The 23644-nt window shown below is 45.4% G+C and overlaps 1 protein-coding gene across 1 annotated transcript in view; it reads right to left on the reverse strand.

Moving 5' to 3' along the window:
- ARFGEF2 (ARF guanine nucleotide exchange factor 2) overlaps positions 1-23353 on the reverse strand; it is a 99402-nt gene extending 76049 nt beyond the window's left edge. The window contains exons 1-4 of the mRNA XM_060033449.1: positions 23070-23353; positions 8661-8691; positions 7875-7998; positions 518-664 (exon numbers count right to left, since the gene is read on the reverse strand). Coding sequence (XP_059889432.1) covers positions 518-664; positions 7875-7998; positions 8661-8691; positions 23070-23190 — 423 coding nt within the window. The 5' untranslated portion in view covers positions 23191-23353. The remainder of the gene's footprint in view (positions 1-517; positions 665-7874; positions 7999-8660; positions 8692-23069) is intronic.
- Positions 23354-23644: the final 291 nt, after the last annotated feature.

Raw genomic sequence — 23644 nt, forward strand, 5'->3', positions numbered from 1 at the left:
GAGCTCCCTCACAAAGCTAATACATCCAGGATTTAAGATTTGAAACACTGACCGCACCCATCCTGATCGGTTCTCTGACAAGCAGATGGGACCACCCCATGCCAAACCATTCCTGGCAGCAGAAATGGAACAGGGCGAAGGAAAGGGAGGGTAAGAGGACGGGGCAAATTGGTGATAAAAGTATCAACACGAGGACCTGCTGAGAAATGGCAGTCTGGGAATCCAGAATTTCGAGGGGAAAGAGCAGAGGATTTGAAGTCAATTTAATTCACAAGCAATTTATGTAGTTATCAGCGGAACTGTTTACTTTGAAAACACACCTGGTTCCACTCTTCTTGTCTCAGTCCATGCTAAACAGTTCTGACACTTAACAAAAGATCTAAGTGATGCTTACATTTTTCTGTTCCAGCTCAGCACCTCCTGAGACAACTAACACATGGTAAATTAGAAAGCCAAATTCCCAAGGGCGATGAGCTTTCTCATTTAAAATCCAGACCAGGCAGACAGACAGAAATACCTTAATTATTTGTAACTGAACTCCTTCATCGGTCTGAGGGCCTTGAAAACAATTGCAAATGGTTTCAACAATCCTGTCAATCAGCCGCTTCCCGGGGGCTCCACTGTCGGGGGCATTGCCGGTGATGTGCCCATATGCGATGAGTTTCTAAACACAGAAATCATAGACATGAGAAGTTTCTGCCAGGCCAGGGCTGAGGCCGCCCACAGCAGTAAGAGGCAGGCAGTGGGCTCAGCCTTTAACTTCCGGTTCCCACACAGATCTCTCTGCTCTCCTGGGTGCAGGAGGCACAGCCACCCTGAGAGTGTAGCATCCAGCCTGACTCCCGATGGCAGAAGAGCCCACAATGGTGGAAAAGCACGTGTAGAACAGCCCCCAGCGCAAAATCACTTGTGTAAAAAATGGAGCGATTAAAAACTATACATAATAGAGACGGAAAGTAGTCAGCGGCTGCCTAGACCTGGGGGGATCCCAGGGAAACAGGGAGTGACTGCTGATGATCAAAAACGGGGCTTCTTTCTGAGGATAAGATGGTCTCTACTTAGATTGTGGTGAGGGCTCCACAACTCTGTCAATGTACGAAAGTCACTGAACTGTGTACCTCAGATGGGTGAATTGTATGCATGTGAATTATATCTCAAGCTGCTAAAAAACTTTTTTTTTTTTCTAACAGTAAGATACATAAAAAACTAATGATAACATGGTTTGCTTGAGCGCAGGGAGAACTAAGCAGCTGTAGGCAGGGGTGGGACTAACACATTTTGTAGAGCAGGCTTTCATTCTTTTTGAATGTTGAATCAAACCATGTTGGTGTATTTTCTATTCCAAAAATTAAAGTAAAAAAACTAACTGACTTCTGTACCTACGTTATCAAACTGCATGTCACCCATGCGGCAGCCTCTTCAGATGAGGCTGCTTGAGCTATGCCCTCTCGGTCAGGTGACAGATCAGTTTGGACAGGGGCCGCCTGCCTGCCTGGGCCACCTCACGCCTGACCTGGATTTCGTCAGGGACAATCTGAGAGCTGGAAGGGAACTCAAAGGTCAGGATGGTTTCAAAGCCTGGCTGAGATTCATGGTCACCTGAGGGAGCTCGTTACAAATACAGACTCCTGGACCTCAACACAAACTTCCTCTAACAGAACTTGTTGGGTGGAGCCCAGGAATCGGTTTTTCTCCAAGTCTTCCAGGTTATCCTGATGGCTGACCACATAAAAAGAACCACTCATCTGCTACAAGCCCTCTGGGATCTGTGAATTCTAAGGCACCCTCTGCTTCCAGTGACTTAGTAAAGACTCTGACAAATGCTGTTCTGTTCTTTATCTTTTTGGTTTCTGGCGTGTCACATTCTTGATCTACCTGCCCAGAGAGACACAGCTCCTGAGGCGATCCACAGTGCCGCCACCACTGCAACAGGAAGATGCGCCGCCCTGCGGAGGCCAGATGCCGTTTCTCAATGGCTCTTCCCCATCATTAGCCTCGAAAGCGCCGCCATTCAATAAGCAGGAAGAAAAACAGATGGAAAGAGAGTGACTGAGAGCACAAATACGACATTGCTGGATCAAGTGACCGAGTGAGCAAAAGAGAGGCCTGCACACACTCTGCTGCTCAAGACCAACCCCAGAGAGCTCCAGACGGAGGCGGGGAGGTGCTCAAGTGTGTTTTTGAAGAACAAGTCCAGATGCCTTTTACCTCATCTGCTCTCATCACTGCTCCCCATGCGGGCTTCCAGTGAGGGCAGCGCCAGCCGCCTGGTAAATAAGCTCTGGTGCCGGCCACCTGGTAAATGAGCTCTGCTTTTGGACACTGCTGACTCCTTACTCCTAATGGACTCAAGTCCGTTTTGAGTACTGGGTTATGAGTGGGATGGTCTATGAGCTCCTAAAATGTGAATGCTGAAAAGCAGGCCCCACAGAACCCAACACTGACGGTGCAAAGCAAAGATGGAGGTGAATTACAGATGTTTACATCAAATATAAAAAAAGATTGGAAGTATTCGCCCCTCTATGCCCTCCTTAAAGGGCACGTTACCGTTCCAATGGAAAAGGGTTTTAAGTATAATTTTACTCCCTCGTGAGGCAGGGCCGGAAGAAAGCAGAGTTCCTGCAGCCTGTGGGTCTTTCTAGTTCTGCCTTCTCACCCTTCCTTGTACCGGATGTTGTCTTGGCACTGGGGGTACAACAGTGATAAGACAGTCCTTTTTCTCACAGAGGCAGAAGCGTGCTTGGCAGGCTCACTTGAGGAAGGTGCTCTGCACAGTGAGTGAGGTAGAAAGTACTAGCAGGTGTAAGCAAAGGATGGACATGATGGGATACATTTCTAAAGGCTCCGCCCAGCTCCTGAGTACAGAACAGGCTGGAGGGCAACAGCAGTGGAAGCTGGGCACCCATGATGAGGCCACCTCAGCTGTCTAGGGGGGAGATGCTGGTGGCTTGGACCATGAGGGACTGACAGAGATGGAGAGTAGAAGTTCCTGTCTTATTCTTTGCTGATGCGAAGCAGGGATGGGAAGAAGGGCAGAGGAGGGAGGCCTCTGGGCAGCTGGCTCACTGATACTTGTGTCCAAGGAGGCTGCTTGCACAGGGATGCTACTTGTCAATGCCCCTCTAGACGGGGAGGGATAAGTAAGATGGTTGCATAACACATCATTTATCAGTCCACAGGAATGCCCTCAATTTGCATGTAGTGTTCTGGCATTAAAAACACTGGTGTAAAAAGCAAGCCACAGAAAAATCTGTACAAGTATAAATGATATATGATATAATTTCCAGCTACTACAGCTGAGTTGAAGAGTTGAAATGGAGACCATACGACCTACAAAGCCTAAATATTTAGCATGTGGTCCTCCACAGAAAAATGATATCATAAATGATATCACTTATGTTTAAAAAAAAAGAAAGAAAGAAAAAGAAAAAAAGAAAGAAAAGAAAAGAGAGAGAAAATTATACACCTAAATAGGCAACTGGGTTTGGGGTTAGCAGTCCAAGGGCCTTCAGCCTTAATCTGTAAAGTTCTAAAAGAAATTTCTAACAGAGAATATAGTCAGGTACAATTTATATTATTACAATAGATTTTAAAATGTGCATTAAAAAATCCAAAGTCTTTTAGAAATAAGAGATAAAGGATAATGCTTGTGGGCTTCCCTGGTGGCGCAGTGGTTAAGAATCTGCCTGCCAATGCAGGGGACACGGGTTCGAGCCCTGGTCCGGGAAGATCCCATATGCCGCGGAGCAACTAAGCCCGTGCACCACAACTACTGAGCCTGCGCTCTAGAGCCCACGAGCCACAACTACTGAAACCTGCACGGCTACAGCCCGTGCTCCGCAACAAGAGAAGCCACTGCAATGAGAAGCCCACGCACCGCAACAAAGAGTAGCCCCCGCTCACCGCAACTAGAGAAAGCCTGTGCACAGCAATGATGACCCAACACAGCCAAAAATAAATAAATTTATTAAAAAAAAAAAAAGATAATGCTTGTGGTATGAACCAGATGGCTCAGACCAGTGGTTTCCTACAGCCTTACGTAGAAAGAAAATATTAGAAGTCTGTTTCTATCTACTTTTTTGTCCTACCCTTTCAAAAGGTCTGTTTTTGTATTGTTTATAATGTACATAATTTAATAACAGTAGTACCTGTATATAGTCTTATAATTGAAGAAATACGAATATTCTGAGAGAATATTCTGAAAAATAATTTCTGTGGTTGGTATGTGCCCAGAAAAACTTGAAGATCACTCACTAGTTTAGGCAAGCCTGAACTAACCCTCCTTCCTCCAGTCCTGGCCTTGGGGGAGCGTGTGGCGACCAGGTGCTGGAGAAAAGGAATAAGGAGAATCTTTGTCACTTGGGAGAAGTGAGAAGGGAAGGCTCTGGGCTTCTCCCTGTGGGGGAGGGAATGCTGAGCCCTGTACTCACAGCAAACCAAACCCAGAAGCACCTTTGCTACCCCATCATCTCTCCATGCTCAAAAAGGGACTCCTTAAAATGCCCAGGGCACAGCCTCTGCAGCTGGCTTCAACCCTGCCAAAACCAACCTTTACTCCTAGACACTGGCCCTCCATTTCCAAGGCAGAAGTCACATCACCCACACTGGGAAAAGCCAGTCAAACAGGTTTGCAAGGACAAACCCCAAGAGGAAATGAATTTTTTCATTCAGTATTCCAGGGAGCACCCAGCCACTTTCTACTGTCATAAAAAGGACGATACATTTTGCATTTTGTATACTAACCAAAGAAATCTTAGTGTACCTATCAAATTACAGAGAACTTCCATTCTGAAAAAGAGAGTGAACCACATGCCAAAAGCCTCAAGACAGGTACTGCACTCAAGTCGCTGAAGTACAGCAGGACGTCGATGTTTCCATCAGAAACCATACTCACACATACACAGAGTTCCAGAAACAGACTACTTCCAGGAAAACACAGCATATTTTTAATTAAAGAGGCCAGACTACAGGGTAATAGTTAAGAGCAGAGGTCAGCAGCCTTTTTCTGTAGAGGACCACATGCTAAATATTTAGGCTGTGAAATCACATGGTCTCTGTTCCAACTCTTCAACTCAGCTGTAGTAGCTGGAAAGCAGCCATATAGATAATACATCAACGAAAGGGCATGGCTGGTGTTATGGACTGAATGTTTCTGTTTCCGCAATTCCTATGTTGAAGTCCTAACCCTCAATATGATGGTATTAGGAGGTGGGGCCTTTGGGAGGTGATTAAGTTTACATGAGGCCATGAGGGTGGGGTCCTCATGATGGGATTAATGCCCTATAAGAAGAGACCAGACACCTAGCTTGCTCTGTCTGCCATGTGAGGACACAGTGAGAACTTGGCCATTTACAAATCAGGAAGACGGCTCACCAGGAACTTAATCAGCTGGTACTTTATCTTGGACCCCCCAGCCTCCAGAACTGTAGGAAATAAATCTCCCGTGTTTAAGCCACCCAGTCTGTGGTATTCTGCTATATCAGTCTGAACAGATTAAGGCAGCTATGTTCCAATAAAACTTTATTTACCAAAGCAGGCTGGAGGCCAGATTTGGCTCATGGCATAGTTTAAGGACCCCTGATTAAACACAGGCTTGGGGTAAACAAGTCCTAGACACCCACCCAATCCCATCACTGCCTGGCCAGGGGAACTTGGCAGGGCTGGTCATTTTATTCTCCAAGCCTCAGTTTCATTGATTCTAAAATGAGGATGAGAGCAGGAACCTCAGGTGGTTGTTGGGAAGATTAAACATGATGCTGGGGACAAAGCACTTAGCACAGGGCCCAGCACAGGCTGAGTGCTTAACACACTGGCATTGTTTAGGACACCAATCATGTTAACTATCAGCACCAGCTTCCAAACTAAACCTTAACATGAGGACAAAGCAGCTAATTATGCCAAATTTCCTCTGAAAATGTTCACGGCAACAAATATTTCAGGATAGAAGTAGGATCTGAGCCTGCCACTTTAAAATGCTTGGCTCATTACATGTTCCACATAGGACAATCTGTACAGAATTATACTGAATGAGAAAATGGCTTTTCATTTAGAAGAGCTGCTTCTGTGAAGAAACTCTCACCAATTTTCAAGTATAGATATATCAAACAAGAGAAATTAATAGAGTAAATATCAGACTAGAGATGCCAAAGATGTGGCATGCCCACCGCCACTTGGCGGTCCTGTTCCTCAGCAGATGCGACCAATCAATCATGGCACTTTCTCAAGAAATCCAGATGAGGTTCCAGGTATTTGTTCAACACAGCTCCCAAGCAATAAAATATAGAACCTATTCACTATTCCTGTTCTAGAAAGTACTGATAAATTGTGGCTCTCTCCACTGTATTTTTTAAAATTTATCAAGCTCTTTTCATTGCTGTAGGTTGCCCACTGGGGTTAAAAACAAATGTTTCTGAGGTAACCGGAAGCTTCATGAGTAGATCTTATGAAAAATACAAGAATGCTGGACTGGGAATTAAGAAGCCCAAGTTGCAGTCCTGTTTCTGTCCCTCACTATCTGCACGTCATTGGACAAGTCACCCTAATTTCTCCACTGCTGCTTTTTCACCAGTAAAAAGTAACTTATAACAAGGTTACTTATGGCCCTAAGTACAGTCGATCCTCATTATTCACAGGTTTGTACTTGTGACTGCCCGCTCACTAAAATTTGTAAGTCCCCAATCAATATTTGGGACGTTTTTGTGGTCACTTGCGGACACCTGCAGCGCAGTGAAAAATTTGAATCACTTGATGCACAAGTTCCTGGCTAAGGTCAAACAAGGAGACGCTCTGCCTTCTTGTTTCACCTCTCATACCGTAAACAGTGTCTTTCTTGTGATCTATTTATTGCCATGGTTTTCACATTTTTGTCCTTTCCGTTGGTGTTTTCGCCATTTAAAATGGCCCCCATGCACAGTGCTAAGTGTCCTTTTCGTTGGTGTTTTCGCCATTTAAAATGGCCCCCATGCACAGTGCTAAGTGCTGTCTAGTGCTGTCTCTGTAGGATGCGCCCTACAGAGAAATGACGTGTGATCAGCTTTGTTCAGGCATGTGTCATAGTGCTGTTGACTATAAGTTCAATGCTAACAAATCAACAATATATATTAAATAAGGTGTCTTTAAACAGAAACACACAAAGAATAAAGTTATGTACTGATCAGCTGATGAACACGTGACCAGAGAGGCTCACAGGAACCTAGCCCTGTATTCCCTCCAGGAACAATGCTTCAGGGTTTGCTAATTCCGTGTTCACAGCAACTTTATAGACCATCACCACAAATAATGAGAGTCGATGATATCTATTTCTCTACTTGGCATTATGAATATTAATGCCATCAATAAAGAAGTAGCATTAAATATCTTATGTACCCGCATATGTACCAAATATTCCAATCAATGCTAAAGGTTTCATTTAGGAAAACATACATAAGAGAGGTCAACAAAATACTTCGAGAGAAACGAATTCTTTTTTAGGTAAAGAGGTCAGACCTCTCATTCTTCCCTCCCTCACAAGACCTCCATAAAGAATGAGCTGAAGGGCTTCCCTGGTGGTGCAGTGGTTGAGAGTCTGCCTGCCGATGCAGGGGACACGGGTTCGTGCCCCAGTCTGGGAAGATCCCACATGCCGTGGAGCGGCTGGGCCCGTGAGCCATGGCCGCTGAGCCTGCACGTCTGGAGCCTGTGCTCCGCGACGGGAGAGGCCACAACAGTGAGAGGCCCACGTACCGGAAAAAAAAAAGAATGAGCTGAAATGCTCCTTTCTCCATCACCTCCGGAAGCATTCTGAGTACCAGGAGGTTACGGGCACAGCTCCTGTGCAAAGGACTACCTGTGGCTTGAGAGAACATCCTTTATACAACCAAGTTGAAACATGGTACCTGCAAGCAGTCGAGGGATGTGCTGACCACCCGTGGGGACTTGGACTGGCAAGCCAGCTCAAATGGAAGGAAATACTTGTCAGCTTCAATGAAGTTTGCCTTTGGTGGTGCGGTAGCACCAAGCCTAGGAAAAAAGCAGGAGAGGGCCGGAGAGGGGAAATGAAAAAAAAAAAAAAGAGCTTGCTTTTCCTACCCCCCACTCTAACTTCCCATCCCACTTGCAATCATTTAATTAAAAGTGCCTGCAAACTGCATCTGTGGGGCTAGACAATGAAAAGTTTAAACACATGCATTAGGAAAAAACACCAAGGGGCCACAGGCAGAGAACAAGGTCTCTGATGAGCAAGCTGTATCGACAGCGGCCTGGACTGAATCCTGGCACCTGCCACGTCAGAGCTGTATTTCTGAAATGGGACTCACTGGCTTCATTACTATGAAGATGAGGAGCAGCCCCTTAACAGAACAAGCTGCCCTCCTGCCTGAGGAAGCATGACATACAAGAGACAAGGGCTTTGCCTCTTCTGTCAAGAGAAGGTACAACAGCATTAACTTGACCTTCCTTATCCTTTCCTCCAAATATGCAGTTGTTGAGCCAGTAACCTGTTAACTCGGTATCAGTTCAAACACATACAAAGTCTTGCCACGTGCCCAGCGCTGTGCTAGGAGAGTGTGTGCCACCTGAGGATCAGAAATATGGGAAAACATGCAGAGAAAGGGGTTCCCACGGCCACCACCTACTACTCCCTTCATACTGCACTTCAGCAAGGAGAACATGCCCAGGCTTACCTTTGCTTTTCTATTTCTGCTTTAATTTCATCTGGTGGGAAAGAAAGAAAGGCATGTTAGGAGCATGCAATATGTATATTAAAAAAAACAAATATAACAAAATACTGAAAGCTATCTAAGTAGGGGGATGATGATCTTTTTCTCTTTCCCACATTTTCTGTAAGTATACATACTTTTTCTTTAGCACTTAAAAAAATTGTGGTAAATATGTGTAACACAAAATTTACCACATTAACTATTTTTAAGTGTACAGTTCGGTGGCATTAAGTACATTTATATTGTGCTAAGTCATATATAATTTTTATGAATTAAAGTTAATTTATAAACCTTTACCATGGAGGGTACAACAACTACATGGTTACGGTTATGGAATAGTGCCAACACTCAGAAGTCACAGTCTCAAAGAGAGATCATCTTATTTCCAGGAGAACAAGATTTTGTGCCATTGAGACAAGAACATCCTATATCTAAACACGCCGGACTCCCCCACAGCCACTTAGTCGAATGCATTCCTACGTGTCAGGCTTGGCAGGCTCGCGGTATTATCAAAGCAGGCCAGTGAAACATGTCTACCTGAATGCCATGTATTCAGATAACCTCCAAAAGGCCAGCCTTCTTCACACAATCTCTTGAGAGCCAGTGGTTTGGATATGGCATTAGTTATCGTAGCAACCCCAGAACACAGTTCTGGAAGTGACAAGTTTCCTTTTCCTGGACAACTCTATTCTAGACTGACCTTTAGGAAGTGAAAACCGAGTAACTGGACTCACTAGAGGTGGCAATTTTAACCTTCAAGCCACTCTTTCAATGTTCTCTTACTACACACATAAGAAAACAGAAGAGGAACACCAGATGACTAATATCAAACATTTCGCTCATGGACCACAAGGCCTGTGACACACAGGTTCTGCTAAAGAGAGCTCTGTGGCATGGTTCCTGCTCCTCTGGGACAAGAATCCACTCAGGAAGTAGCTCTGGCCTCCTCTAGCTGAGGCCCCAGGCTGTGGGAGTGACCCGGGAAATCCAGCCCAGGAGGCTGGTGGCCAAGCTTTCAGCTTGCAGAAATCAACATGCATAATGTCAAGACTCTGCTTGGTGGTAATATTGTCTGTCACCGTGTGACGTGTCAGAGGGGCACTGATGCCGGAACTCAAATGCAAGGGTTCCTTCCAGTCATGGTTACCTTATTAGAGTTAAGTTTAGCTGTTAAGTGTATCTGAAGCAATTAGGCATTTGTTAGAGTCTGTGCTGACCTCTGAGCTCTAAAATAGTCTGTTCTAGAATGCCACTGGTGTCAACCCACCAGTTGACAAATCAATCACCAGGATTGCTACTTACTCACTGAGGCACTAAGGGTAATCAAATCAAAGACCTATGGAGGCCAGGCAGGAAACCTCCTGGAGAGACACAGGTGGGTGTAAGACATCAGGGGCAGGGAGGACCCCCTCCCCACCCAACAGGGCATGGAGTGCAGCAGAGTCTCAGTCCCAGCTGATTGAGCCCAGAGATGCCCGTTGTTCTGATTTTTCCAGAAGTCAAAATCTGGATTTTAAGTGAAAACTCCAACTGTAATTGGAAGTAATTTCAACTGTTTAAAAAAGTTATGCTCAGGGACTTCACTGGCAATCCAGTGGTTAAGACACCACACTTCCACTGCAGGGGGTGCTGGTTCCATTCCTGGCCAGGGAACTAAGATCCTGCAAGCCGCGAGGCATGGCCAAAAAAAAAAAAATTATGCTCAAATGAAACTTGTTTGCAGGCTGCCCTGACCTTACACTACCAGTTTGCAACCTTTGTCTTAAGGGAGAGGGAAGAATCAAGGAGAAAGAAATTCACTGGCAGTGGAAAACTAACTGCAGGGCGTAAAGGACTATGACCAGCACAAGGAAAACAAAACATCCCCGTTTTATACAAGCAAAACGTTGCCAAAGAATAAAGAGCAACTAAGGAGCCAGAGGACCAGGGTTCGAGGCCAAACTCTGCTATATCTTACAGATGAAGAGACAAGATCCAGAAAGGTTACAAGTCAGTGAGAGGTGGAGCTGCGACTTGAACCCAGAAAATTAGGCTCCCAAGCCTGTGTTCGTAACCTCTTGGGTAACTTGGCTCTCAAATAAGCATGTCGAATTACTCCGCAACCTATAAGTGCGAAACAATATAAACACTCGTTTTGCATCATTAATTCAAAGCGTGAATGCTGTGATGTTCGTACTGCTCTGTAGTACGAACATCCCTCATCCAGCCTCGGGGAGCCTATTTACAACCCAGGCTCTGGAATCCCCCCACCTCTTTTTCTGGCCTGATGGGACAGGACCACAGGAAGGTGCACCCCGGTTTTCCGATGGGAATGAACAAGGGCCAGTGTGACTTGAGCAGGGCAGGGCATAGCCCTCCACAGTGAGCAGTACCTACTGCAGAAGACCAAGAAACTGCGATCTTCACAAAACACATGATCACAGATTTCCTTTAGTCTTCTTAATCTATACTTAAGTATTCCCACAAGTATGAGGAATTGTTGCACTCTCTAGAACATTCTTTGTTAAAGAAAAAAAATTTGAAAAGTCCTCTCCACAAGGCCCAGTAGGGGTCCAGATAAGGAGAAGCCCCTGGAGGGCAGTGGAGGAGGGGCCTGAGCGGACCTATGTTTGGACAGATCCCTCTGGCTGCAGTTTTGAGTATAAAGAGGAGGGTGGACAGCACAGAAGCAGGGAAGCCAATCAAGAGGCTGCTGCTAATAACCCAGGCAAGCGCTAGTGGGGGCTGGGGCCAGGGCAGGGGCAGAGACGGATGAGCATGAGCCACAGGAAAGCTGGAAACGGCTTGAGGGTAGTAGTTCCATATAGTCTGACCCAACAGGTGGCTTCTAGATATATTTGGATAATACAATATTTTTTTCCATTGAAAAGAGGCAGGGGACTTCCCTGGCGGTCCAGTGGTTGAGACTCCGTGCTTCCACTGCGGGGGGCACAGGCTCGATCCCTGGTTAGGGAATTATGATCCCATATCCCACATGCTGCATGCAGCGTGGCCAAAAAAAAAAAAAAAAAAGAGGCAAGGAAAAAAAAAACAAACAGGGAAAAGGTGTGTGGCATGGGGTCCCACAGAACACTTGACATAGCCTGGTGTGGTGAAAGACAAGAAATGGGTTGGAAGTTCCGAAAGAAAATGGACATCTATTAGCTGAATGATGCCAGGTAGGTTATTAAACCTCCCTGAATCTTGATGTCTTACTCTAAAAAAAATGAGGATGATAAAAAGCAGCCCCATATGCTCCAGAGACTGTAACTAGGCAGTTGGGTGTAGGTAATTCTTTTAACAAACCCAAAGTATTGATGGCTAAGGCAGTGTCAGGCATACACAGGTGGTCAATAAATGTCCGTTCTCTTGCTCTTATCTTAAAACAGGAGTCAGTAATAGTATAAAATCTCTAGCGCCATCGGTGGAATGACGGAAAGCCAAGGGAAAGAAGAAAATCAGTGGAACACAAATCATCATAATAACTGCTGACATTCGCTAGGGGCAGGTGCCCATTTGGTCCTCCTTACAACTCAGGAAGACAAGAGACTCATCTCCTAACCATATACAGTGAGGAATCTGGACACAGAGAGGTGAAGTCACCTGCCCACAGTCACAGTAGGAAGTGCCACTACAGGATTCACACCCAGGCTGTCTGCTCCAGAGCCAAAGAGGAGGAGGATGGGTGAGGGAGGAGGAGTGGGCACACTTGCTCCAGTTTATTGCCCTGCCTTTTAACATGCACTGCTCTCCCAACAGCCAACTGGGCAATTAGCAGCAATAAATAAGCAGGCTGGAAAGGAGCCAGACCTGAGTCGGGTGGGGCAGCTGCACCTGAAAAGCCATGCTGTCTTCCTGGGAAATCCTTCCTGGCCATCGCTGTCAGTTAGGAACCTCGGGTCACACCTCCCCATTCATCAATGACTTTGGCACCAGCTCACATTCTCTGCTCCACTCCCAAGCTAAGTCCAACAATGACCACGACCAAGCTCAACAACGCCATCCCGGTCAACCCCCCAAAGCCCCACGACATCCCGTGGAACCTTCACCTCCCCTCACACATCTGATCTGCATACCCCTCTCTACTATGCAAACCAACACTACCCTCAGTTCCTCCTCCACCCCAAGTCAGCCTGGCGTGGCTGGCCATACTCTGAATCTTGTCCCTGTTTGGAACTGTGCTACTTCTAGCTGCTGCCTGTTCTCCGCCCACAACCTCCTTTCCTTCCAGATAACCCACTAACTGCTCCCAGTAGGACCCTTCTTTGGCCTGTCAGACCTGACAAGGCCAAGAACTTGTCAGCTTTCCCCTCTTTTCATTTTCCAGGATGGGTCCCATTACAGGATTGTTATCTGAATGACAGCCAAACAATAGGCTTGACTCTCTCTGACTTTTAGTCTTAACTTCTGGCAAAATCCCAAACTTAGATTATATGACCCTCTCCTCTGACCTGTCTCCACCTAACGACTAGACCTCTGACTACAGGGCAAGTTGGTAGGTCTATAAAGGCCCTAATCACCAACCACAATGGAACCCTAAATACTGCCAGTTAAGCTCACCACCTCCAACTCTCCACAAAGACTACTGCACATTTCTCTACTCTCTTCAAATACCCCATCTCTCCCTCCTAGTCATCACCATTCATCTTTACTCACAACCGATGGAGCAGCCTATTTCATGCAGAAATTAGAAGCCAACACGAGGAGACTCCCTCAACTTCCTGTTGGCCAATCTACAAACTCACCTACTTCTGTACCCAGCCTGCACTCTCTCCTGCTAGAAAACAGTGTCAAGCCCCTCCAACTCTGCAGTCTCCCATCCCTACTGCCTCCTGAGGAACTACCTAGAATCTGATCACTTCTCATATGCTGGACCATCCCCATTACCCCAGACCAAGCCACCATCATCTCCCACCTAGACTAAGAGCCTCTTTCTTAAGTGGTCTCACACCTTCAGCTCTCACCCTTCCTCCCGGCCCACATCTTTGTCTACACAGCAGCCAGAGGGATTCCCTTAAAATGTAAATCAGATTACATCTGCTCAAAATAGATTATCCATAACCATCATAACGTAAATCTGATTAACATCTGCTCCTTTGCACAAAATGCCACTGGCTTCTCATCTCACAGAGTAAAAACTCACAATCTTGAACTTGGCCTCCAAGCCTCTAAAACATCTGGCCCCCTGCTATCCCTCTGATCTCACCTCCTACCACCCCGCCCCCAGCTTACTTGTTGCCTGTCCTGTTCAGGGCCTTTGCACTTACTCTTCCTGCCACCTGGAATGCCCTCTCTCCCCCAGATATCCACAAGACTCACTCTTCCCTTCCTTCAGATGGCTGTTCAAATGTCACCTCTTCAGAGAGGCCTTCCCTCTCCACCTAAAACTGCCCTCCTTGTGATTCTGGACCACCTTACCTGCTTTATTTTTTCACTTTACACCGATTTTTCCTAGTTTTTCATCACAGTATTTATCACCCTTGACATACTTTGTATCAGTTCACTTATTCTCCATCTTCCCCAGTAGAATATAAACTCTGTGATAACAGAGACTTCCGTCTGTTTTGTTCACTGCTGAATCCCCATTATCTAGGAATTCCTAGACACAGAGCAGGCACTCAGTATTTGCTGAATGAATAAACTGTCCTTTCTCTTTCTTGCATTATTTAACCTCTCCCTTAACTGGCTCCCTTCCCAATGACATTTAAACAAGTTCAAGCCTCTTCTACCTTTAAACAAAGAAAAATATAAAACCAAAAACTCCCACGATCCACATCTCCATCCTCTCCTTCACACCCCAGGCAAAGCCCTGGAAAGAGCTGTGTCTGTTTCCTCACCTCCCATGCGTGCCCCAACCCATTCCAGTCTGGTTTTCACCTTCACTGCATCAGCAAAACAGCTCAAGCTAAGGTCACCCATGACCCGCATGTCTCTAAATCTGATGGGCAATTTTCCAGTTGCCATCTGACCTGACCTCCTTGCAGCATTTGGCCTGACTGACCTCCCCCTCCTTGAAACTTTCTCGGAAATTTTCTTGACTTCCGGCTTCATAAGCACCCGTTTTCATCTGCCCTCTGCTTCTTGTCCCATCTCTTCTCCATTTCCTTGGTAGACTCAGCCTCCTCTGCCCAGCCAGGTAGGCCAGGGTTCCTCGGGCCCAGGCTCTCCTGCCTCTCCTTTTCTGTACACTCTCCCCCACAGGCCTTCGCAGCCTCAACTGCATCTTCAATTCCCACCTGGGCTCGGATGACCCCCAAATCTCGATTTCCGGTGCCGGCCTGCCTTATGAACACAAGGCTCGTACATCCATCCACTTCCTATTCCACCTGTCCAACTGGATGCTCAAAGGCAGGTGAAACTCAACACATCCAAGTCCCAACTCAGATCAAGCTCCTCCACCCACCTCTCCCTAGATGGTCTTCCCACCCCCATCTAAAAGAACTGCACCACTATCCATCCAGTTGTGTGAGTCAGAAACTTAAGAGTCAGCTTTACTGATCCACTTTCTCGTGTTCTTACCCAATCCATCACCAGGTTTTCTTAGTTTTACCTTCTAAACAAGTGGGGATACATTCACTTTACTCTGTTACTACTGTCACTACTTAAGTCCAGGCCACCAGCATCTCTCCCTTGGATGACGGTAACTGCCTTCTCACTGGTCCCTGGGCAGTCCCTCTGGTTTTCCTCGAAGATGTTCTGAACATAATGGCTAAAGTGATCTTTCCAAAATACAAACCTGTTTATCCCATCACCTTCTTCCCTGTTTAGAACTCTGCAGTGTTATCTCACTGCTTTTGGTCTAAAAATCAAACTCCTCAACATAACCTCCAAGGTCTTGCATGGTAGGACCCTGGACTACCTCTCCCACCTTATCCCCAAAACCTCTCCCCCTTCATTTGCCATGCTGCAACCACACAGTGGCCTCTTTTAGTTTCTTTTAAAAAAATTATTATTAAAGCTTTTTAAAAATTTTGAGGTAACTACAGATTCACAGGCTGTTGTATCTTTTAGTTTCCTTAACCGTCATATTCCTCTCTGACACAGGGCGTTTGCATATGCTGTTCCCCCTCCTGCTGCCATAATGCCTCTCACCCTAACCTATTTAATTTTTATTTATCATTCAGCTCTCAAGACTTCCTCAGGGAAGTTTTCCTTCATCCCTTTGTCCACTCCCCTTGTGGGACCAGGTTCCTCTCCTTCATAGGAGTTGTCAGGTTATTAATATGACTCAGAGGACATGATCATCTGAACAGTCCCCTTCTTCCCCATTAACTGCAAACATCATGAGAACAGGGTCTTTGTTTGTTTTGTTTTCCTTGCATCATGACACCTGGTATGACACCCAAGTAAATATCTTCTGAATGAATGTCACCCTGGTTTAGTCAGAAGGACTACATAGAGAACAAGTATGCACTGACTACTCCTTAGGACAGAGGGAAAATTTAAGAATTCTAGGTCCTAGCACAAGAAGGCTGTTCTCCCCACAAGTCTATAAAACCTAATGAAATACCTAATAAAAAAGCTAAAAGACTCATTTACAACCAAGACGGTAAACCCAAAGAAGCTTCTTATAGGAAGACGCCAGGAATGAATTCGCAAACAGTTAAGGATTTTCTAAGATAACCTTGCTGGAAAGAAAGTCAAGTATTTTCCAGGCAGGCCCCCTCAGCCTGGTGAAAAAGAACTCAATACAGTTCTGAGCTATTTATATAGGAGACTCCATGTACTTGCTGATTAAGCACACGTTTTCACAAGTTTGCTCTTTTCCATAAAGAATGGTCTCACTGTTTTCCCCAGCACTGCTTACGGTTTCCCCTGAGATTTACAAGTACAGGACAGAGCTCTAAATTTTTCCAACCACTTGCCTCACCAGTGTCGAAATGTCAGAGACCAGCAAAGATGTCCATAAACCAACCAATAAGGGAGGCAGGAAGAACAAGTATTCAGTTCCTTCTCCCTTAAATATGGTAACACCAATGCCTCTGAATTTTAGTAGGTCATTTGTTAGGTGCCAGATACGGTGTCAGTTATTTATTGCGTTAGTTCATATAACCTTTACAACAATCCTATGACACAGGCATTATCACCTTTCTCATCCCAGGAAACCAAGGCTCCGAGAAGCTAAATGATTAGTCCAGGATCACAAGACCAATCAATAAGCAAAGTTTCAAACACAGCTCCCAATGAATTTTCTGCCAATCCAACAAATAAATGCTTTTCAATAATCAAAATTCAATTTTTAGTGCTGCTTCTAGACAGAGAACCTCCTCCTGCAGAATCACTATAAAGCTTTTCAACAAAAAGTAATGTCAGGGTCCCAAGTCCTATTATTTCTCAAAATTTTTATAATCTACAGCACATATAAACAAGATGTCTAATCAAAACACCCGACTTTGCTAACATTAAAGGTTTTATTTTGTGTTTCAATTGAAAGCCTTACTTTATGACAATTTAGGGATATTTTTGGTATTTTTCAAATTTTGCACTTACATTCCTCCTAATAATGAGAACAGTTATTTCAAACACATCAAAGTTAGAAGAACAACAACATCGTATGCAGGAAAAAGCCATTTACCATATATTATACGGACATGTGAATGCTGAATGTTTTTTGTATATTAACATGCAACTAAAATTTATGAATATACTCCCTTAATTGGCTTCATCCTAATGACATTTAAACAAGTTTGAGTCTTTTCTACCTTTAAAAAAAGAAAAAGAAAAAACCAAAGAACCCCCATGAGCCACATCTCCCTCCTCCCCTTCACAGCATAGCCAAACCTTGGGAAGGAGTTGCGTGCGCTCACGGTCTATTTCCTCACCTCCCACTCACACCTCAACCCACTCCAGACTGGTTTTCACCTTCAGCGTGCCACCAAAACAGCTCAAGCTAAGATCACCAATGACCCACATGTCTCTAAATCCCGTATATTAAACAGAGTAGCAAATCTAAAAGTGGATTTTATGATTTATATGTCAGCTACCCGTTGTAGTTGTTGCCCACCTGGATGTGCAGATGTAGGCAAGTTGCCCTCTGAACTTTGGTTTCCCTTTGCCTGCCGTACCCAAAGACGGACATCAATCACACGTCACAACTCCAGAATGAATAGAAGAGTTTACTGCTGATGTAGAGAGAGGTCATAAATCAGCAAGATATAATACCTCAAATGAAACTCATGGGAAACCAGCTCTTTAACTTCATTTCTTTCTTCCTGTTAGTCCGTAAATTAAACCAAAGACATAAGCAGTAAAAAGCTGCAGAGAAAAAGCTGTGATCTTTTTGATTAGAGGCTTTCAAATACTACATCTCAAAATTCAACTACAAAAAATACGGTCTCTTTACTTATTGAATGCTCTACTTACTGAAACATCACCAAAAGTTCACTGCATAGAAACTTCACTGTCAATATAATGATTGTTTAAGACTCCAATGAGTATTTTATACAACATAAGAACTTTTGTATGGAGGAGCAATGGTAGTAATAGTTAAGATCTTGGGCTCTGGAGCCAGACTGCCAGTGTTCACAGCCTGGCTCCACTGCTTCTGGTTAAGTCACGTCAGCCAAGCTCTTAAGGCCTTTGATGAGGATAATAATAGTAAGAACTAAACTGCATGTGAAGCGTATGGCACGGTGCCTGAAACACAGAAGTGCTTAGTACATGGTTGATATCATATAGCTATTATATAACATGTGATTTAAAAAAGTCACTCACTCGGGCTCCCCTGGTGGCGCAGTGGTTAAGAATCCACCTGCTAATGCAGGGGACACAGGTTCGAGTGCTGGTCCAGGAAGATCCCACATGCTGCGGAGCAACTATGCCCGTGGGCCACAACTACTGAGCCTACGCTCTAGAGCCCATGAGCCACAACTACTGAAACCTGTACGCCTGGAGCCCGTGCTCCGCAACAAGAGAAGCCGCTGCAACGCAAAGCCCATGCACCGCAAGGAAGAGTAGCCCCCGCTCGCCACAACTAGAGAAAGCCCGCACACAGCAACGAAGACCCAATGCAGCCAAAGATAAATAAATAAAATAAATAAATTTATAAAAAAAAAAAGTCACTCACTCAATTGGGTGATAATGATGCGTCAGAGTTAGGATCGTCACTATATAATCGTCCCACTCTGGTGAGGGATGTTGGTAATGCGGAGACCATGCACGAGGGCGGGCAGGGAGGGGAATATGGGAAGTCTCTGCACCTCCCAGGCAATTTTGCTGTGAACCTAAAACTGCTCTAAAAATTAAAGTCACTCAATTTCATATGAAAAGCATAGGTATGTTTAATGACAACTGGCAATTACAGAGCACTCAGCCCCTACTTGGCACTTTGTGGGTATTAAATTATTAAATAAGATACCGAATCTCCTACCATATATGAAGACTACTGTGAAAACAATTCAGTTAAAGTTTTCGAGATTTCCAGATTTTTCCACACCATTCGAAACCACTCAGCTTATTTTCTCAAGTCTCTAAACTTGATAGAGTTTAAGGACAGAAATATAATTTAAAGAGACCATGTGAGAGAATGGCTCTTAAATAAAACCTCTGTGAAAGGGAGGTTTAAAAATGTAATTATGTACCCCAACTGGAGGGCTGAAAGGTTCAAGACTATTAATATATATAAAAACTTCATTAAGAAAGTAAAGAGCAACAATGTCCTTGGGGTGATGAATACTTTCACAGGCTCTTTTGATTTCTCAATAAAGGCTGGAAGGCCATGATCCTCTAATCGGGCAGACCCTACCTATGCATTTGGCATTTAGTGAAGATGAATCCCGGAGATTACTCCAAACCTATTCCATCCTGATCATCACTGTTTTCACAAGGAACAACTCTTGTCTTCATTGAGCTTAGCAAGTTAACACTCTAATAAACACAGCCTTTCACTCGTGTAATTACATTCCTATTTATTGCATCTACAAACCAAATAGAGCAATAAGTCATTCTTGAACGAGGAACCAACCTAAGTTAACATCAAGCCAGGGTGCTTAGAGTGTCTTGTGGTTTCTCACAGCTTAAAATAATAAATAACAGAGCAAGCCTTTACAGAGCACCTACTACATGTCAAGTTTTTTGCACACGCCAACTATCTTTTTTTAAAAATAAATTTATTTGTTTTATTTATTTACTCATTGCTGCGCGCAAGCTTTCTGTAGTTGCAGCGAGCAGGGGCTACTCTTTATTGCGGTGAGCGGGCTTCTCATTGCGGTGGCTTCTCTTGTTGCGGAGCACAGGCTCTAGGCGCACGGGCTTCAGTAGCTGTGGCTCACGGGCTTAGTTGCTCTGCGGCATGTGGGATCTTCCCAGACCAGGGCTCGAACCCGTGTCCCCTGCATTGGCAGGCAGATTCTTAGCGACCGTGTCACCAGGGAAGCCCCCTAACTTTATCTTTATAATAACCCCATCAGGAAGCTATAAGATCTGTCCAAGGTCACAAAGATAGCAAGTAGAAGGCAAGGGATCTGAACCCGGGCAGTCTTGAGTCCACAGAACACACTCCAAATCCCTACACTACACAGCCCCTGCATCCGTGATCCCCTCCCTCTAATATGCTACAACTGGTGGAAGGTCACAGAAGCTGTTTGCTGGAAGTGCTCCTATCGTTCAAACATTTCAACTTTGAGCAGTCACTTACAGCTCCTCTTATCAAAGTGAGTAATAATCTATACACGGCAATCTCTAAAATACTCGCCACATTGCAATGCTTCGTACACAGGCTTGTTTCAGCTACTTTTACTGGACACAAAACTGGGCCTTGAGATGCAGAGTGAAATATCACCAGATACTTTGCTATACGCTTTCTTCTGCAGTCATTTTTATTTAACAGCAATGACACACAAGTACTGTCTTAAAAAAAAAAAAAAAGATGGCCAGTCTAACTCTTTACATAGGTTCCCTTGTAATAATTACTCAATTTGATGATGATGAGCCACCATGACAGTTTGCTATTCAATTAACCTGTGGTCACATTACTTCCTTTATCGGCTATTTCTTTTTCTTAAATAACATCATATGGGATATTTTATTTAACTCGTCTATATTGTTTGACAAGAAAAATATTTTTAATGGAGAATTTATATTTTCAGTATAGGCTATTTCTTACAATTCACTACCAAAACCCTGAATGTGCATTCCACAATTTGGGTTGGAAAAATCTGAATTTCTCAACAAGGCATGATCCAAAAATATATAAAAAGCTCTCAATGTTAAGGCCCTCTATGATCCATGTGACGATTTTATACGTACGTTCCAACAAAGTGATATACAATTTGCTGAAAATCTGATGTTAAGTGTTCTGAAGGGGGAATGAAAACTTCTCTGCCAAATAACTATTTTGAAACTTCTGCAACAATTCACTTAAAGTAACACTGAGAGGATAGAATGCAGGCAGATTTCCAAGCAGAGTTGTAAGTACCAGGCTTTTGCCTAACTACTGCTTTGTAGTGCTTATCCTGCATTCCTGATAAAACAATATCCAACAGTTAGCCTTGGTTTCCTGAATAAAAAAGCTTTACAAATCTAAGTCTCAGTAAATTCCTCTAATTGATCCTGAATTTCACAGGACTAGTATGTTTCCAGATTTTCTCAGCAACAACCACCTTTGTATCAATAGTTCTTGATCCTTGAGGGAGTCTCAGATCCTTCTGAGAAGCTGATGAGAGGCACCGCCTTCTTCCCAGAGAAATAAATGCGAAGTTCACAAACCCATTCCTAGGCCCCAAGAGAAGACTCCCAGAGTACCCTGCACCAAATGAAAGGAGAAAGGTGATGGTAACCTCAAACTCTGTGACAGAAAAGCAAACTTTCCATTTACGTGGTCACTTGTTAGGGAAAACAGGTCTTTTTACAGATACCAAACCAAAGGCATTGGGGTGATGAATTAACTTGATGCCAACTCTGGTCAAATGTATTGATCCTCACGGCCTAGAACTCTCTTCTCCTGAAATTCCACGTGGTGAATACTTCCTGCCTTTCAGTACTCGGCTCAAATGTCACCTCCTCAAAAAGGATTACTTTCTTGACCACCCTATGGAAAGCAGTCCTCAGGCCCTTTTTATCACATCTACTTTTACAAAAAATTTTACAGAAGTAAGGTAATTATGAAAAAATTACTTTTAGGGCTCCCCTGGTGGCGCAGTGGTTAAGAATCCACCTGCCAATGAAGGGGACACGGGTTCGAGCCCTGGTCTGGGAAGATCCCACATGCCGCAGAGCAACTAAGCCCGTGTGTCACAACTACTGAGCCTGCGCTCTAGAGCCCGCCAGCCACAACTACTGAGCCCGCATGCCACAACTACTGAAGCCTGCAAGCCTAGAGCCCGTGCTCCACAACGAGAAGCCACCACAATGAGAAGCCTGCGCACCGCAACGAAGAGTAGCCCCCGCTCGCTGCAATTAGAGAAAGCCCGTGCGCAGAAAGGAAAACCCAACACAGCCAAAAATAAATAAACAAAATAAATAATTTTTTTAAAACTGCTTTTACTAAAGTATTTATTAGCATTCAAAAAAATGTCTCATTCATTTTAAAATTTACTTATCCTGCCTCCCCTATTAGAGTAGCTCTGTAAGGGCAAATACCTTGTCTGTCTCATTCCCCATTGTATCCTCAGTGCTTGCCACCCAGTGGGCATTTGATAAATATTTGTTGAGTGACAAACTAAAAGATAGGATGTTGATGATGGAATCAACTACCAAGGTTTTAACTAGAGATGAATCAGACTTCTCCCCTCTTTCAATCATCTGTGGGTCCATTCAGTCAGCATCTACTGCGTGTTAGGCCCTGTTGCAGATGCAGGGGATCCAGCGGTGAATAAAACAAACAAGTGTCTCTGCCCTCACAGACCCTCTATTTGAGTGGACCGCAAGGAAAGAGCAGATCTCTTTAACACTACAATACCTGAAGGTGCAGGATAACCCTCTACATTCCCTCCTGGAGGGAGTTATGGGCGATCCCCAAATGAAAGGAAAACATACACCAGTTGGGCACTTCCAAAGCAGGCCTCAGGAGTTTCCCTAAACCAGTTGGGCAGCTCTGCTCACATGGGGTAACTCCAACCAGCAGAACCCAGGTAAAGAAAAAACTCAGAGCAAGGGCTGCTGCTTCTGAAGGTGACGAGAGAAGGAACCAGGAAATAGGACGGCAAGGGGCCGTGGCAAGAGCCCTGGGCTGGGAGGCTGGAGAGCCAGCCCTGGCTGTCACCAACTTGCTAGGTGACCTTGGGCCAGTCCCAAGCAGGCAGGGCATCAGTTTCTCCCGCGGTATAATAAGGAGGGCGGGAGGGTGGGACTCGGGGTCGTGGGGAAGTGGCGCCCAGGAGGCCGGGCTGAGGCCCTGTGGGGTAACAGCAGGCGTGGGGAGGCCGGCGCGGGGCCGGGCCGGGGCGGCTCACCCACCGAGCGCCACCTGGCAGGCCCTGCGCAGCTGGGAGTGCTGGGGCCGCTTCACCTCCTTGTCGGCTAGGATCTTCTCCAGGGCCCGGGACACGAACATGCTCTTGGTCTGGCTCTCCTGCATGGCCCCGGCCCAGCGGGGTCTAAAAGCCCCGCGGGCGGATGGCGCTAACAGGCGGGCGAGCAAAGCTGAGGGCCCGGCGTCCACGCCGGCACCAGCCGCGTCCGTCCGCGCCGCCCAGTCAGGAAGCGACGCCGCGGCCCCACGGCGCCGCCATGTTGGAGCGCGTCACGTGACCACGTGACTGGAGGGGGCGCTACGGCGTCCGTCGACTCCGTGACCCTGGGGGGCGTGGCCTAGGCTTGGGGCGGGGCGGGGCCTGGTGGACGAGGAGGGGAGGGGCGAGGGTGGAGGAAGGAAGGGGCAAAGTTGGGAGGTGAGTAGAAGTGGGTGGAGGCAGGAGGGCATGTGAAGGACGGAAGAAAGGTGGTGGCAGGCAGGAGGGGTGGTGATGGGAGTGTGAGGAGAGAAGGTGAGGAGAAAGGCCATGAGGAACGTGAGATTGGGGATGACAGGG

This window comes from Delphinus delphis, chromosome 15 (assembly GCF_949987515.2).
Source record: "Delphinus delphis chromosome 15, mDelDel1.2, whole genome shotgun sequence".
NCBI classification, from domain to species: Eukaryota; Metazoa; Chordata; class Mammalia; order Artiodactyla; family Delphinidae; genus Delphinus; species Delphinus delphis.